Source organism: Schistocerca nitens, chromosome 2 (assembly GCF_023898315.1).
Source record: "Schistocerca nitens isolate TAMUIC-IGC-003100 chromosome 2, iqSchNite1.1, whole genome shotgun sequence".
NCBI lineage: Eukaryota > Metazoa > Arthropoda > Insecta > Orthoptera > Acrididae > Schistocerca > Schistocerca nitens.
Window position 1 is genome coordinate 794,174,135 of NC_064615.1, and position 17,686 is coordinate 794,191,820.

Below are 17,686 nucleotides of genomic sequence, written 5' to 3' on the forward strand. Positions count from 1 at the left end.
TCAGAACTGCGAAGAACTGCTGATGAAAGAAATCTTTATTAACTACTAGTTTTGATCCTCTCATCACCTTCAGGCATCATAGGATTATTTACTGCAGCCTGCATAGCAGTGTTATTACTATGGCATCAAATAAAATAATTATATAAAATGTAATAGTCAGCCAACTAGTTGCACACAATAAAAAAATAGTTAGTGAGTGAGTTGTGTGTGACTGGTTGGCTGACTATTACATTTTATATAATGGCATCACGGTTTCTCAGCTCACAGCCACAAAATGTTTAAAATATCAAATAAAATAAAAAACCATCTAATATCACTGCCATTAGTAGTAAAATACAGTACCGTACAGACTCAGTAGTGAAACATGATATACAAACAATTGTAAAATGCTTTGCTATAGTTAATCTTTGTACACTATCATCAGATTCCATCCTTTTGTGTGGAGTGCACTTTGCATACTGAGACAGAGTGGTCAACGTGCAGAGGGCATTCCATGCAGAAGTGTAGAATTTGGTTATAAGATAGTGCTATACTGGGCTGTTTTGTTCCCTTTGTGGTCTACTGTTATCATCTAGTCAACTTAGCAAACTAATTTTACATTTATGCTGTGCTGGAAGTTCTGTGTGTGCGATACCAAGATTTGTTCACATGAATAAATGCTTGCACATATGTACACTCATGCTCATAAATTAAGGATAATGCTGATACACGATGAAACAATGCTCTGTTGGGCAGTTTATGGGTTTAAGTCACCTCGGGGTATGACCATGCGGTGCATATGACCTGTGGTCGTCGCACGGTGGCACTGGCAGCAGTCCACATATGCAGAGGTGTGTTGGTGCATGTCAGAGTATGGTGCAGCGAGTAAGTGTGCAGAGGTTTTCAGACATGCTAATGGTGACTGTGTGTTGAAAATGGTTCAAAGAACACATATTGATGACATTAAGGGGGGTAGAATAATAGGGCGACTGGAGGTTGGTCAAACACAGCAGGTCATAGCATAGGCCCTCCATGTGCCACTAAGTGTGCTCTCAAGATTATGGCAATGATTCCAGCAGACAGGAAATGTGTCCAGGCACTACAGTAAAAGATGTCCACAGTGTACACGACCACAAGAAGACCGATATATCACCATCAGTGCCCACAGACGGCGACGGAGTACTGCAGGTAGCTTTTCTTGGGACCTTACCACAGCCACTGGAACAGTTGTCTCCAGACACATAGTCTACAGATGACTGAACAGACATGGTTTATTCGCCCAGAGACCTGCAAGGTGCAGTCCACTGACCCCTGGTCACAGGAGAGCCCGTAAATCCTGGTGTCAAGAACACAGTATATGGTCATTGCAACAGTGATCCCACGTTATGTTTACGGACGAGTCCAGGTATAGTCTGAACAGTGATTCTCGACAAGTTTTCATCTGGTGTGGACCAGGAACCAGGTACCAACCCTTTAATGTCCTTGAAAGGGACCTGTAAGGAGGTCGTGGTTTGATGGTGTGGGGTGGGATTATGATTGATGCATGTACACCCCTGGATGTCTTTGACAGAGGAACTGTAACAGGTCATGTGTCTCGGGACGTCATTTTGCACCAGTATGTTCGCATTTTCAGGGGTGCAGTGGGTCCCACCTCCCTCCTGATAGATGATAACGCCCCACCGAGCTGCCATCGTGGAGGAGTACCTTGAAACAGAAGATATCAGGCGTATGGAGTGGCCTGCCTGTTCTCCAGACCTGAACGCCATCGAGCACGACTGGGATGCACGTACCGTTGCCCGTCTTCAAACCCCTATGACACTTCAGGAGCTCCGACAGACACTGGTGCAAGAATGGGAGGCTGAACCCCAACAGCTGTTCGACTACCAGATCCAGAGTATACCAACCCATTGTGCGGCCTGTGTACATGTGCATGGTGATCATATCCCATACTGATGTCGGGGTACATGCACAAGAAACAGTGGTGTTTTGTATCACATATATTTTGGGACGGTTTTCTCAACTTATCACCAATACCATGGACTTGCAGATCTGTGTCATGTGTGTTCCCTATGTGCCTATGCTATTAGTGCCAGTTTTGTGTAGTGCCACCTTGTGTGGCATCATATTCTGCAGTTATCCTTAATTTATGAGCATGAGTGTAGTTTTATAAAGTTTACTGTTGTAACTTACCTAATTGCAGTGTTATGATTTGTGTTGCATATATTTTCAAATCTACCTTTTTTTACATCCAAATTTACATTTATTGAACACCTTAAATCTTGATTAGCTACTGAATAATTCTCCTTCCTGTATCTTTTATTTACTCGCAGTGGTTTTAATTTTGTCCCTGTCTTTGCTCAAGAAAACCATCCCTATAGCTATATTTTAGAGTTCTTAATACACAATTGTTTACATGGATGATTCAAATGACATGTATGTTACAATGAGGGTTATGACATGGTTATCAAAAATATTAATATTTTTATGAAAAGAAAGAATATTTAAAATGTTTATACTGATATGGTTTTTAATTCTGGCAGTTAAATACAAATTAAACTATTGGTAGTTCTAATTTGTGTCAATATAGTTGATTTGCACAACCATTTTATTTGTCTTGTGGCTTCAAACATTATTTTTCATTGTAACTTTATGTTCAGTTTCTTATTTTTCATGAACTTAAGTGACTGTTCCTTTCTGTTATAGATGCAGAATGGCATTTTTCAGACAGTTGCAATTATTAATATGGAAAAATTTGATGTTACGAAAGAGGCAAAAGGTAAGTTAAGGAAAAGAGACATTATGAAAACAATTTTCTGGAATAAAATTGAAGTGAAAGATAAAACTATTTACAGCAAGCACTATATGAAAATAACTGCATATGCTGTGGCTCTTGCAGTACACATAATATGCAAAGTAATATACTGGTTGCACTCTATAGCACAGTGAAATTTGCTTTTATTACAGTCAGATACTTAGGTGTTCTTTTATTGTGTAACAGAATTAAATAAAAGTTAATATTTAGAGTTATCATTGAGACTTTAAAAAATGATAAACCATAAGAAATTCTTCCACTTCTTATCTAATATGAAAGAGGATAAGAATTGGCAGTCAGTTTATTTGGTGGCTTGTGGAGTTACACTTCTTTATATCTACAACTGCATTTGTATTCCCCAAGACCCCTCCATTTTGATTCGTGAATAGTGTAAAGAAACAGAAACTGTTAATAGGCCTCTGTAGAATATTGAGTTTATTCATTACAAGGAAAAAAAGCTTCCAAAATAAGTTTTATTGCCCAGATTGCAGTTGATACATATCCTGATTGCTAGTTTTGCCAAATTTCAGGTTTGTATGTGTTACAAATATGTTACAGAGTTTATAATTATCACACATAATTAATAAAAAACAAAAAACAATAATTCAGGCTTACATACCACTGAGTGTGTGAATTATAAAGCCAGTACATGTGGTACATTGCCATCTGGCCATTGAAAACATGGAGGTAAACTGTGAAAAAAAAAAAAAAAATATATATATATATATATATATATATATATATATATATATATATATATATATATATATATATATATATATATATATATATATATATATATATGTGACTTACCAAACGAAAGCGCTGGCACGTCGATAGACACACAAACATACACACAAAATTCAAGCTTTCGCAACAAACTGTTGCCTCATCAGGAAAGAGGGGAAGGAGAGGGAAAGACGAAAGGATGTGGGTTTTGAGGGAGAGGGTAAGGAGTCATTCTAATCCCGGGAGCGGAAAGACTTACCTTAGGGGGAAAAAAAGGACAGGTATACACTCGCGCACACACACACATATCCATCCACACATATACAGACACAAGCAGACATATTTAAAGACAAAGGGTTTGGGCAGAGATGTCAGTCGAGGCGGAAGTGAAGAGGCAAAGATGATGTTGAATGACAGGTGAGGTATGAGTGGCGGCAACTTGAAATTAGCGGAGATTGAGGCCTGGTGGGTAACGGGAAGAGAGGATATATTGAAGAGCAAGTTCCCATCTCCGGAGTTCGGATAGGTTGGTGTTGGTGGGAAGTATCCAGATAACCCGGACGGGTCCCCCTGCGGGTCCTGGGTAAGAATAGGCCCGAGGTATTCCTGCCTGTCGTAAGAGGCGACTAAAAGGAGTTTCAACCGTTTCGGCCTTCCATGTGATGGTCCCCCTTGGGGTTTGACCTCCATTTTTCAAAATTCTACAGAAGTACGAGCCTTTTGGGGAAGGACACCTTACGTGGTGTACCACTGGTCCTAAGTGCACTAAGACCTTGGCACTCAGCATTGCACCGGCGTTGTAACCATACCCACTATTCCTCAAATTGGGCCTAAACGCCTGATGGGTTGTCCAAGTTACGCCCATAGTGCATCTCCATCTGCACCAGCGATCATTATGGACTTTCCATGGCACCAGAAATCCAGCACGGTAGCCAGCCCGTTGTGGTGGGGTCGTCATGTACCCTCTAGGTTGTAGCCCCCTGACAACACAGGGATCGTACTGCCGATACCTGAGCTGCACCCTCCCCATGTCGGCCAAGGAGTAGATGCCCGTCTCCTTGGGGCATCAGGACTCCCGTCAATGGTCATCCTGCCAGGTGGCCCTTGCTGCGGCTGGGTGGCGCCCGTGGGGAGAGCCCCTGGTCGGAGTGGGTGGTATCGGGGCGGACGTTTCGCAGATGAAACGTCAACACGTATCAGGTCGCTCTGCGGCCGAGTCTTTCAAAAGAAAAGGTACCGTTTCTAGTTCTGGTTCTCCTGCCCTTTCCCCCTTGGCCACTCCATGGGAGGAGGGACAGGCCCGCCGGCTTGGGGCGAAGTACTTCCCCCGCTATTTGGTCTGTTCTCGAACCGATGGGGGTACATTCGCCACCTCCAAGCCCATGTTCTTTGTTCAGCACATTGAGGACATCTTCGGCGAAATCGAGGCTCTCAGCAAGATGCGTTCAGGGTCCGTTCTTATCAAGACCACCTCCGCCACACAGTCGGCGGCGCTCCAGGCGTGCGACCGCCTAGGGGACATCCCAGTATCCATTGTCCCACATCTGGCACTAAATAGAACGCAGGGGGTTATTTTTCATCGTGACCTCCTGCTACAATCTGATGAGGAGCTCAGGGCCAACCTGGAGCGCCGAGGCGTGCATTTCGTCCGGCGAGTCCAGCGCGGCCCCAAAGACGTCGCATCGACACCGGGGCCTTTATCCTCGCCTTCGAGGGGGACGTTCTCCCGGAGAAGGTAAAGGTGATGTGCTACCGGTGTGACGTGCGACCTTACGTCCCGCCTCCTATGCGCTGTTTTAGGTGTTTGCGCTTTGGGCACATGTCGTCACGGTGTGAGGCTGAGCCCCTTTGTGGCGATTGTGGACGTCCTCTTCGTGAGGAACATACATGCACCCCACCACCTCGGTGCATTAATTGTCCTGGCGTCCACTCGCCTAGATCCTCAGACTGCCCCGCATATCAGAAGGAGAAGAAGATACAAGAAATCAAAACTTTGGATCGGCTCTCTTATTCTGAGGCCAGGAAGAAGTATGACCGCCTCCATCCCGTGCCATTGACCACTTCGTTTGCCTCAGTTGTGTCCACTCCTTCCGCGGTATCCTCACCCCTATCCTGTCCCCCCTCCGCCTCCTCCGCCCATCAGGGGGCTCTGCCTCCGCCTCCCAAATCCCTCCCTTCCAAATCCTCCTCCCCCGTGGCCCCCACCCCCTCTGCCCCAGGGGCCACCCTTCCTCCTCCTCCTGCCCCCACGCCACCTGAGAAGCGATCCTCTTCTCAGGCGTCCATTGGGGAAACGTTCCGGACCCCAGCTTCCGAGGTCCGTCGTTCCAAAACGGACCCCGCGCGTGAGGACCTTCTTCGGGTCCAGCCCACCATGCCTCCTCGGCCTTCCAAGAAGGCCTCCAAGAAGAAGTCTCTATCCCCCTCTCCACCCCGGCGCGTTTCGTCTGACGCTCCATCCGTGAGTCGCTGCTCCCGGCCGTCCTCAGTTTCGCCGGGACGCTCTGCTGCCAGGCGCTCAATTGGCCTTTCGTCGGCAAACGATGCTGCCCCTCCTACACAACCAGGAACAGCGGCCGCAGCTGGCGACGAGTTGATGGAACCGGATCCGCCTCCCGTCCGTTGTAGCGTTGTTCCCTCGCAACCTGGCCCTCCGCGGCCGTCGAGGTGACCAGCTCTTCCCTCGTCTCGTTCCCGCAACTTTTTGACTAGCGATGGCGTTGTTTCATTGGAACATAAGAGGTATTCGATCTAATCGGGAGGAATTACAACTGCTCCTCCGCCTGCACTGTCCGCTCGTCCTTGGTCTCCAGGAAACCAAGTTGCGCCCGACTGACCGTATTGCCTTTACCCACTATACCTCGGAGCGGTATGACCTCACCCCTGTGGACGGTGTCCCAGCTCATGGTGGGGTCATGTTGCTCATTCGGGACGATGTCTACTACCATCCCATCCCATTGACCACCCCACTCCAAGCAATAGCTGTCCGCATTACTCTTTCTGCTTTTACTTTTTCAGTTTGTACCATCTACACTCCACCGTCATCTGCTGTTAGTCGGGCTGACATGATGCACCTGATCGTTCAGCTTCCCCCGCCGTTTTTATTGTTTGGCTACTTCAATGCCCATCATCCCCTTTGGGGCTCTCCTGCATCCTGTCAGAGAGGCTCCCTCTTGGCAGATGTCTTCAACCATCTCAATCTTGTCTGCCTCAATACTGGCACCCCAACTTTCCTCTCGGACTCTACTCATACCTGCTCCCACTTGGACCTCTCGATCTGTTCTACCTCTCTTGCCCGTTGGTTCGAGTGGTATGTCCTTTCTGACACCTATTCGAGCGACCACTTCCCCTGTGTCGTTCGTCTCCTGCACCACACCCCATCCCCACGTCCTCTGAGCTGGAACATACCGAAAGCTGACTGGGGACTTTACTCCTCCCTGGCGACCTTTCCGGACCACGATTTTTCTCAGTTGTGACAGTCAGGTCGAATACCTCACGGCTGTTATCATCAATGCTGCCGAACGTTCCATTCCTCGTACTACTTCTTCTTCACGTCGCATTTCCGTCCCCTGGTGGAACGAGGCTTGTAGGGACGCTATCCGTGCTCGACGACGTGCTTTACGCACCTTTCGCCGCCATCCTATGTTGGCGAATTGTATTGAATACAAACGACTCTGAGCGCAATGCCGTAGAGTCATCAAAGACAGCAAAAAAGCTTGTTGGGCCTCTTTCACCAGCTCCTTTAACAGTTTTACTCCCTCTTCCGTCGTTTGGGGTAGCCTGCGCCGGCTGTCGGGCATTAAGGCCCACTCCTCGGTACCTGGCCTGACCTCAGGTAATGAGGTCCTTGTTGATCCTGTGGCTGTCTCCAACGCCTTTGGCCGCTTTTTCGCGGAGGTTTCAAGCTCCGCCCATTACCATCCTGCCTTCCTTCCCAGGAAAGAGGCAGAAGAGGCTCGGCGACCTTCCTTCCACTCGCTGAATCTGGAAACTTATAATGCCCCCATTACTATGCGGGAACTCGAACGTGCGCTTGCACTGTCCCGGTCCTCGGCTCCGGGGCCAGATGCCATTCACGTTCAGATGCTGGCACACCTTTCTCCGGCAGGCAAAAGCTTCCTTCTTCATACCTACAATCGCGTCTGGACCGAAGGTCAAGTCCCCATGCGTTGGTGTGACGCCGTTGTTGTTCCTATTCCCAAACCCGGGAAGGATAGACACCTTCCTTCTAGTTACTGACCCATTTCTCTTACAAGCTGTGTCTGTAAGGTGATGGAGCGCATGGTTAATGCTCGGTTAGTCTGGATTCTTGAATCTCGACGGCTACTTACTAATGTCCAATGCGGCTTTCGTCGCCGCCGCTCCGCTGTTGACCACCTTGTGACCTTGTCGACATTCATCATGAACAACTTTTTGCGAAGGCGCCAAACGGTAGCCGTGTTCTTCGACTTGGAGAAGGCTTATGATACCTGTTGGAGAGGAGGTATCCTCCGCACTATGCACAGGTGGGGCCTACGCGGTCGCCTGCCCCTTTTTATTGATTCCTTTTTAACGGATCGAAAGTTTAAGGTACGTGTGGGTTCCGTATTGTCCGACGTCTTCCTCCAGGAGAACGGAGTGCCTCAGGGCTCCGTCTTGAGCGTAGCCCTTTTTGCCATCGCGATCAATCCAATTATGGATTGCATTCCACCTAATGTCTCAGGCTCTCTCTTTGTCGATGACTTCGCGATCTACTGCAGTGCCCAGAGAACATGCCTCCTGGAGCGCTGCCTTCAGCGTTGTCTAGACAGCCTCTACTCATGGGGCGTGGCAAATGGCTTCCGGTTCTGTGAAGAGAAGACGGTTTGTATCAACTTTTGGCGATATAAAGCGTTCCTTCCGCCATCCTTACATCTCCGTCACGTTGTTCTCCCATTCGTGGACACAACTAAGTTTCTAGGGCTCACGTTGGACAGGAAACTGTGTTGGTCTCCACATGTCTCTTATTTGGCGGCCCGTTGTACACGTTCCCTTAATGTCCTCAGAGTTCTTAGCGGTTCATCTTGGGGAGCGGATCGCACTGTCCTGCTTTGCTTGTATCGGTCCATAGTCCGATCGAAGCTGGATTATGGGAGCTTCGTCTACTCGTCCGCTCGGCCATCCCTCTTACGCCGGCTCAACTCCATCCACCATCGGGGGTTACGTCTTGCGACCGGAGCCTTCTACACTAGTCCTGTCGAGAGTCTTTATGCTGAAGCTGCCGAGTTACCATTGACCTACCGGCGCGACGTACTGCTGTGTCGGTATGCCTGCCGGCTGTTGTCTATGCCCGACCATCCCTCTTACAAGTCCTTCTTCGCCGATTCTCTCGACCGTCAGTACGGGTTGTATGTGTCTGCCCTGCTGCCCCCCGGAGTCCGCTTCCGTTGCCTGCTTCGACAATTGGATTTTGCCCTCCCTACCACCTTCAGAGAGGGTGAGAGCCCGACACCACCTTGGCTCCAGGCTCCGGTTCGTATTTATCTCGACCTCAGCTCACTCCTGAAGGAGGGTACTCCGGCTGCAGTGTATTGCTCACGGTTTGTCGAACTTCGTGCTCGACTTGCCGGTCACACCTTTATTTACACCGATGGCTCCAAAACTGACGATGGTGTCGGCTGTGCCTTTGTCGTCGGGGCCGCCACCTTTAAATACCGGCTCCTCGACCAATGTTCCAGCTTTACGGCCGAGCTTTTTGCTCTCCATCAGGCCGTTCAGTATGCCCGCCGCCACCGCCATTCATCGTATGTACTCTGCTCTGATTCACTCAGTGCTCTTCAGAGCCTTGGAGCTCCCTATCCGGTCCATCCCTTGATTCAACGGATACAGCAGTCCCTCCATTCTTTCGCTGATAATGGTGGTTCTGTCAGCTTGCTGTGGGTTCCCGGACATGTAGGAGTGCCTGGGAATGAGGCTGCGGATGCTGCAGCCAAGGCTGCAGTCCTCCTGCCTCGGCCAGCCTCCCATTGTGTCCCGTCATCTGACGTTCGTGGGGATGTATGTAAGAGGCTTGTGTCGTTGTGGTGGGATGCTTGGTCATCCCTCCAAGGAAACAAGCTCTGGGCAGTAAAACCGCTCCCAACTGCTTGGACAACATCCTCCCGACCATCTCTGCGCGAGGAGGTCCTTCTGACCAGGTTGCGGATTGGGCATTGCTGGTTTAGCCACCGCTACCTGCTCTCCGGTGACCCAGCTCCGCAGTGCCCTTGTGGTCAGGCATTAACAGTGCACCATGTTTTATTGTCGTGTCCCCGTTTTAGTCAATTTCGTGTTGTCCTGTCCCTGCCATCTACTTTACCGGATGTTTTAGCTGATGACGCTCGAGCAGCTGCTCGTATTCTGCGTTTTATAACTTTAACTGGCTTGTCCAAAGACATTTAACCTTTTTACTTATTTTATCTGCATATTTGTCAGGTCCTTCTGGTGTCCCCCCATCCCCTTGAGTTTTACCAGATTCCATGTGCTCTCACAACAGTGACTGGGCGCTAATGACCTCAGCAGTTGAGCGCCCTTAAACCCAAACAAAAAAAAAAAAACGGACGGTGTAACAGTGTGCCAAGATGTGCTGGCCGTGCACCAAGGCATGTTTAGCCACAGGGTGATCCTCATTACCAACAAACACTGTCTGCCTGTGTCCATTCATGCGAATGGACAGTTTGTTGCTGGTCATTCCCACATAGAATGCATCACAGTTAGGCAGGTCAGTTGGTAAATCACGTGGGTGCTTTCACATGTGGCTCTGCCTTTGATCATGTACACCTTCCGGGTTACAGGACTGGAGTAGGTGGTGTTGGTGGGAGGGTGCATTGGACAGGTTTTACACCGGGGGCGGTTACAAGGATAGGAGCCAGAGGGTAGGGAAGGTGGTTTGGGGATTTCATAGGGATGAACTAACAGGTTACGAAGGTTAGGTGGACGGCGGAAAGACACTCTTGGTGGAGTGGGGAGGATTTCATGAAGGATGGATCTCATTTCAGGGCAGGATTTGAGGAAGTCGTATCCCTGCTGGAGAGCCACATTCAGAGTCTGGTCCAGTCCCGGGAAGTATCCTGTCACAAGTGGGGCACTTTTGTGGTTCTTCTGTGGGGGATTCTGGGTTCGAGGGGATGAGGAAGTGGCTCTGGTTATTTGCTTCTGTACCAGGTCAGGAGGGTAGTTGCGAGATGCGAAAGCTGTTGTCAGGTTGTTGGTGTAATGGTTCAGGGATTCCGGACTGGAGCAGATTCGTTTGCCACGAAGACCTAGGCTGTAGGGAAGGGACCGTTTGATGTGGAATGGGTGGCAGCTGTCATAATGGAGGTACTGTTGCTTGTTGGTGGGTTTGATGTGGACGGACGTGTGAAGCTGGCCATTGGACAGGTGGAGGTCAACGTCAAGGAAAGTGGCATGGGATTTGGAGTAGGACCAGGTGAATCTGATGGAACCAAAGGAATTGAGGTTGGAGAGGAAATTCTGAAGTTCTCCTTCACTGTGAGTCCAGATCATGAAGATGTCATCAATAAATCTGTACCAAACTTTGGGTTGGCAGGCCTGGGTAACCTAGAAGGCTTCCTCTAAGCGACCCATGAATAGGTTGGCGTACGTGGGGGCCATCCTGGTACCCATGGCTGTTCCTCGCTGTGATGGAGCACTTCCTTTCACGCCGATCACCTGCCACCCTACCTAAAACCTCTTTCCTCATCACCTTAGCCAGATTCATCTTGATCCACAACTTCTTCACTTTTGAAGGCCAGACATACCAACAATTAAAGGGAACAGCCATGGGTACCAGGATGGCCCCCACGTACGCCAACCTATTCATGGGTCGCTTAGAGGAAGCCTTCTTGGTTACCCAGGCCTGCCAACCCAAAGTTTGGTACAGATTTATTGATGACATCTTCATGATCTGGACTCACAGTGAAGGAGAACTTCAGAATTTCCTCTCCAACCTCAATTCCTTTGGTTCCATCAGATTCACCTGGTCCTACTCCAAATCCCATGCCACTTTCCTTGACGTTGACCTCCACCTGTCCAATGGCCAGCTTCACACGTCCGTCCACATCAAACCCACCAACAAGCAACAGTACCTCCATTATGACAGCTGCCACCCATTCCACATCAAACGGTCCCTTCCCTACAGCCTAGGTCTTCGTGGCAAACGAATCTGCTCCAGTCTGGAATCCCTGAACCATTACACCAACAACCTGACAACAGCTTTCGCATCTCGCAACTACCCTCCCGACCTGGTACAGAAGCAAATAACCAGAGCCACTTCCTCATCCCCTTGAACCCAGAATCCCCCACAGAAGAACCACAAAAGTGCCCCACTTGTGACAGGATACTTCCCGGGACTGGACCAGACTCTGAATGTGGCTCTCCAGCAGGGATACGACTTCCTCAAATTCTGCCCTGAAGTGAGATCCATTCTTCATGAAATCCTCCCCACTCCACCAAGAGTGTCTTTCCGCCGTCCACCTAACCTTCGTAACCTGTTAGTTCATCCCTATGAAATCCCCAAACCACCTTCCCTACCCTCTGGCTCCTATCCTTGTAACCGCCCCCGGTGTAAAACCTGTCCAATGCACCCTCCCACCACCACCACCTACTCCAGTCCTGTAACCCGGAAGGTGTACACGATCAAAGGCAGAGCCACATGTGAAAGCACCCACGTGATTTACCAACTGACCTGCCTACACTGTGAAGCTTTCTATGTGGGAATGACCAGCAACATACTGTCCATTCGCATGAATGGACACAGGCAGACAGTGTTTGTTGGTAATGAGGATCACCCTGTGGCTAAACATGCCTTGGTGCACGGTCAGCACGTCTTGGCACAGTGGTACACTGTCCAGGTTATCTGGATACTTCCCACTAACACCAACCTATCCGAACTCCGGAGATGGGAACTTGCTCTTCAATATATCCTCTCTTCCCGTTACCCACCAGGCCTCAATCTCCGCTAATTTCAAGTTGCCGCCACTCATACCTCACCTGTCATTCAACATCATCTTTGCCTCTGCACTTCCGCCTCGACTGACATCTCTGCCCAAACCCTTTGTCTTTAAATATGTCTGCTTGTGTCTGTATATGTGTGGATGGATATGTGTGTGTGTGCGAGTGTATACCTGTCCTTTTTTCCCCCTAAGGTAAGTCTTTCCGCTCCCGGGATTTATATAAAAACAAAGATGATGTGACTTACCAAATGAAAGTGCTGGCAGGTCGACAGACACACAAACATACACACAAAATTCAAGCTTTCGCAACAAACTGTTGCCTCACCAGGAAAGAGGGAAGGAGAGGGAAAGACGAAAGGATGTGGGTTTTAAGGGAGAGGGTAAGGTGTCATTCCAATCCCGGGAGTGGAAAGACTTACCTTAGGGGGAAAAAAGGACGGGTATACACTTGCGCGCGCGCGCGCGCGCGCGCACACACACACACACACACACACATCCAGCCACACATATACAGACACAAGCAGACATATTTAAATTTTTCTTTTACACACACACACAGATATATATAATGTGTGTAAAAGAAAGTGTTAAAAACATTTTGTGATGACTCCAACATTATAGACTAAAATAAGGTTTACCTCGTAGAAAAGGTCCTTATTCAATTTTACAGTCATTGTCATTTGGTGAGGGACATGTATGTACACACATCTAAAACAGTTTTGCACACCTCAGTTCCGAGAGTTCCGGAACCTGTGGAGAAAATTGGAATAGAGATCAACATAAACACAATTTCTGCAGTTTTTATTGCTCATGAAAACCACACATTGCATGTTGTACCACCTTCGGAGGTGGTGGTCCAGATTGCTGTACACATTGGTACCTCTAATACCCAGTAGCACGTCCTCTTGCATTGATGCAATCCTATATTCATTGTGACATACTATCCAAAAATTCATCAAGGCACTGTTGGTCCAGATTGTCCAACTCCTCAATGGCAATTTGGTCATTGTCTCATCTATTTTACAGAAGCCACAAATCAAAGAACAGCTACTCTGTTAAAGTGGCTCCCATTCCTAGTGGATCATTAGTATGTTGAGGACTCATGTGGACAAGTAAAGTCCTGTAATACAGGAAAGACTGTCATCAATTTGCATGTAAGAGACTATTTTAAAGTGACTAACAGAACGTGTGACAGTGGAAATAGGGCTAAACTTGGCTTTGCCATAATTAAAAAGCATGGATTTAACAATTAATCTCTCTTGTCAGCAGCTTACAGGCAGTTGCTTCTGCAATGCAGTTGCGGTAAAGTGGCAATATGTAGCCATTACCTGTCCACTAATGATGCTGTAGGCAATGAGGCTCTCCACAACATTATCACACAAGCATGCCATCCACTCCTCCTCTTTGAGGAATTTGACACTTGTCATGTGCTACAGGTTTCCTCAACCAACTGCCCCCATGATTAAGTTGTCAAGAGGCTCCTGGTATTAGGAAAACTATGCTTTGAGAACACAGTGCTGAGAGAACACAGCAGAACCGCTGTCAATTTATCCATATGATCTCCAAACCTCCCATATAGTGTTCAGCAGCAAGTGGTCAATGATCTGACTTCCAGTTGTCACTTCCTAATTTAGATACAAGTAGACTGATCACTGCCTGAAAGAAAGCCATGGGGATGGGTGCAGGTTGAGCAGTACAGCCAACTAACTGGCAGTGTTCGAAAGTAGACATTGTTAAGGAACAGATGAATTGCATAACTAGTGTGATCCACCACACCTCTGAAGCATATACACCAAAGTCATTAGGACTGCTGTGAAGATGTCTCTTCCTTTGGTGGAGTGTTGAATGGTACCTTGTAATCAAGTACAGATGAATTGCTCTGGAGGTTACAGGACATGCTATGTGCTCAGTGTTGAGCACAGCAAATCCTGTCCTACTTCCTATCTCAGCTTTTGTGATGCCATCACACATTTCAAATCATATGTGCTGTTGTAATTCATATGTACTTACTGATGTTTCTAAGTTCGGACATCAAAAGTTCATTACTTGTAGAACGTGTAGCTCCATAAGACTGGTGTATTTTGAGATAACCAATGATTAAGTTAATAGAGGGAAACATTTCACGTGGGAAAAATATATCTAAAAACAAAGATGATGTGACTTACCAAACGAAAGCGCTGGCACGTCGATAGACACACAAACAAACACAAACATACACACAAAATTCAAGCTTTCGCAACAAACTGTTGCCTCATCAGGAAAGAGGGAAGGAGAGGGAAAGACGAAAGGATGTGGGTTTTAAGGGAGAGGGTAAGGAGTCATTCCAATCCCGGGAGCGGGTAAGTCTTTCCGCTCCCGGGATTGGAATGACTCCTTACCCTCTCCCTTAAAACCCACATCCTTTTGTCTTTCCCTCTCCTTCCCTCTTTCCTGATGAGGCAACAGTTTGTTGCGAAAGCTTGAATTTTGTGTGTATGTTTGTGTTTGTTTGTGTGTCTATCGACGTGCCAGTGCTTTCGTTTGGTAAGTCACATCATCTTTGTTTTTAGATATATTTTTCCAATGATTAAGTTAGTTAGTGAAACAATTCCTTTGTCTTTCAGCACCTTTTTTTCCAAAGACAGCATTTTAAATTTTTATTACTTTTGCCACCTGTGTCATCTACCTGTTCTTTTTAGATTCGTTGCACTGTTGAACTGTTATGGCCGTTAGTGCTTTTCCTGATTCTTATGTGGGTTCGCACAAGAGAATTGAAGAAGTATATTCCAGAATGTAAGTATTTTCCAGGTAACAAATATGCAGTATAAAAAAAAGTCCTGTTGGGTGGCATGTTCAGCCACTGGGTGGTCCAGCTGTCTCTCGTCTTTTTCTGCATGGGTGTGACAACTAACAAGCTGTCTGTCTGCACGAATGGCCACTGCCAAACTGTGGCCAAGAGACTGCCAGACCATCCAATTGCTGAGTGTGCTGATCAACTCGATATGCATCACTTTAATTATTGCCTCACAGCCTGTGCAATGTGGATTTTTCCCACCAACAAAACCTTTTCTGAATTTTGCAGATGGGAACTCTCCCTGTAACATGTCTTTTGTTCCTGTAACCCTCCTGATGTCATCCTTAGCTAGTCCCTGTCCTCCACCTGCCTATCCCTTCCCTGCTCTCACTTAATGCTACACACGCCTTTTACCCAACCAATGTACATGCATGGTCCTTTCCCCTTCACTATTTCTCCTCTCTCTCCTTTCCCATCCCCCATCCACCACTCCCAGCTCAACCTCCCGATATGCACCTAGCAGCAGCCCTACCTTGTCTCCTAGATGTTCCCATACCTAGCAATATCAATTTCCCTTATGCCTATGCTGCTATCATCTCCCCAGCTGCCCTACACCTCTTTTGTACCCCCACTACCTGCCCCAGCTAGATTACTGCTCACCTCAGACAACATTCACAGTTGGGCCTTAGCTCTGAGAAATGACAGTGACCATGTGTGTGTGGTGTGTACTTATGTGAATGTGTGTGTGTTTTTTTCTCTACATCTGAATGACTTATTCCGAAAACTAAATATCGCTAGTATTATTTTTCACTGTGACTGTCTGCAACTCAGCACAACATGTATGTGGTAAGTATCAGCTTATCTTTTTCATATTGCTGTTATTTTGTCCTGGATTTTCCATTGTTTAAACAAACATAACAGCTGCACATTTATTTACAATGCACAGTTAAGCATGAAGGACATAGGAACTGTCTTGACTAGAAGTAACTCTTTGTAACAAGTGTATACTATTTGTAAATGATTTGTTTCTCTCTAGTTGTGATTGGTTCCTATTCCACAAAATGAAGGAAAGCCAGGGGCACAATAATCCTGATACGTTTTTGCGGTTACAACATGGGTTGTTTGAATACTTCTTTGTTCTTTTCTGGATTCGCTATTGAAAGTTTGTTGTAAACCAGCAAAAAAATCGAAGAGACATTTCAGAACAATTGTAGAATAAAACGAAATTTTTACAGCGTCACTTTTTGAAACTATTTTTTTCCCATGAAATAGACTCTTGAGTATCTTAAAATGCAAATGGATTAATACTCTGCAATGCAGTTGAAAACTATATTATTGCTAAACGGTGTTTTAAGTTTCAAACAATGAACCAGACTAATCTCTTTCATTACAATCCTTTTTTAGTTTTTAGTACACTTTTGCACATGCGTTTAAAGCAGCAAATTGTTACAGCTTTTGGTGAAATTCAATATATGCAGTAAATTTACTTGTACAAGTGTCATTGTAATTCAAGGTAAAAATCAAAAAAATGTAAAATCCAGGATGGACTGTAACAATATTCAGAGAAGGAAAGTCACCACTCACCATATAGTGGAGATGCTGAGTTGCAGATAGGCACAACAAAAAGATTCTCACACTTAAAGCTTTTGGCCAATAGCCTTTGTCAACAATAGACACACATACGTGCACGTGCGTGTGCGCGGACACACACACACACACACACACACACACACACACACACACACACACACACACACACACACACAACTGCAGTCTCGGGCAACTGAGTGTAGTTTTAGTTGCCCGAGACTGTGGTCATGTGTGTGAAATGCGCGCGCTTGCGTGTGTTGTTGTTGTTGTTGTTGTTGTTGTTGTTGTTACTCAGCATCTCTGCTATATGGTGAGTGGCAACTTTCCTTCTCAGAATATTGTGTAATTCAAGGTACTAATAGGAAAAACAGAAGACTAAGAAAATAACAATAAATCATTTGGAAGTTAAATGTCACAAAAATAAATGGATTTATTAGTTTAGTGTCTGTTTCAGTTAACTTTCACATAGAAATCTAAGAAGTCTCCAAATGAATTCTTCCATCACATTCTTTGATTGTTGCCTTTGCTGTCAGCAATTTATTTCCATGATGATTTGGCAGGATTTTTCACTACATTCTTTCAGCAAGATTGTCAGTTACGTAATCTAGTAAATGCCTTAGAGTGTCTTGATATCCATTTTATCATATTACTTGCAGTTTGTTTGACCAGGCTCTGTTGTTGTTGGGCTTTAAGGTTCACAAGAGAGCTCTCAGTTGGTAATAACACTTCTCAGTGCAGACTGTTCTTTCTCAGTCAGTTATTCTTTTAGCTCATTACTTTGTAAGTGATTTTTCTATTAATTTGTTGCCTGTTTTCTATATTGTTCCTGAAAACATAAAAAAATATTAAATA

General features: G+C 46.5%; 1 protein-coding gene across 4 annotated transcripts in view; it reads left to right on the forward strand.

Moving 5' to 3' along the window:
- The window catches only part of LOC126237047 (ATP-binding cassette sub-family A member 7-like), a 607,922-nt gene that overhangs the window by 22,501 nt on the left and 567,735 nt on the right, over positions 1-17,686 (forward strand). For all 4 annotated transcript variants that reach the window (XR_007545025.1, XR_007545024.1, XR_007545023.1 and 1 more), the window contains exons 2-3: positions 2,683-2,755; positions 15,150-15,243. Coding sequence is in view for 1 of the 4 variants with exons in the window: in XM_049946811.1 (XP_049802768.1) it covers positions 2,690-2,755; positions 15,150-15,243 (160 nt within the window). In the remaining 3 variants the exon portion in view is untranslated. The remainder of the gene's footprint in view (positions 1-2,682; positions 2,756-15,149; positions 15,244-17,686) is intronic.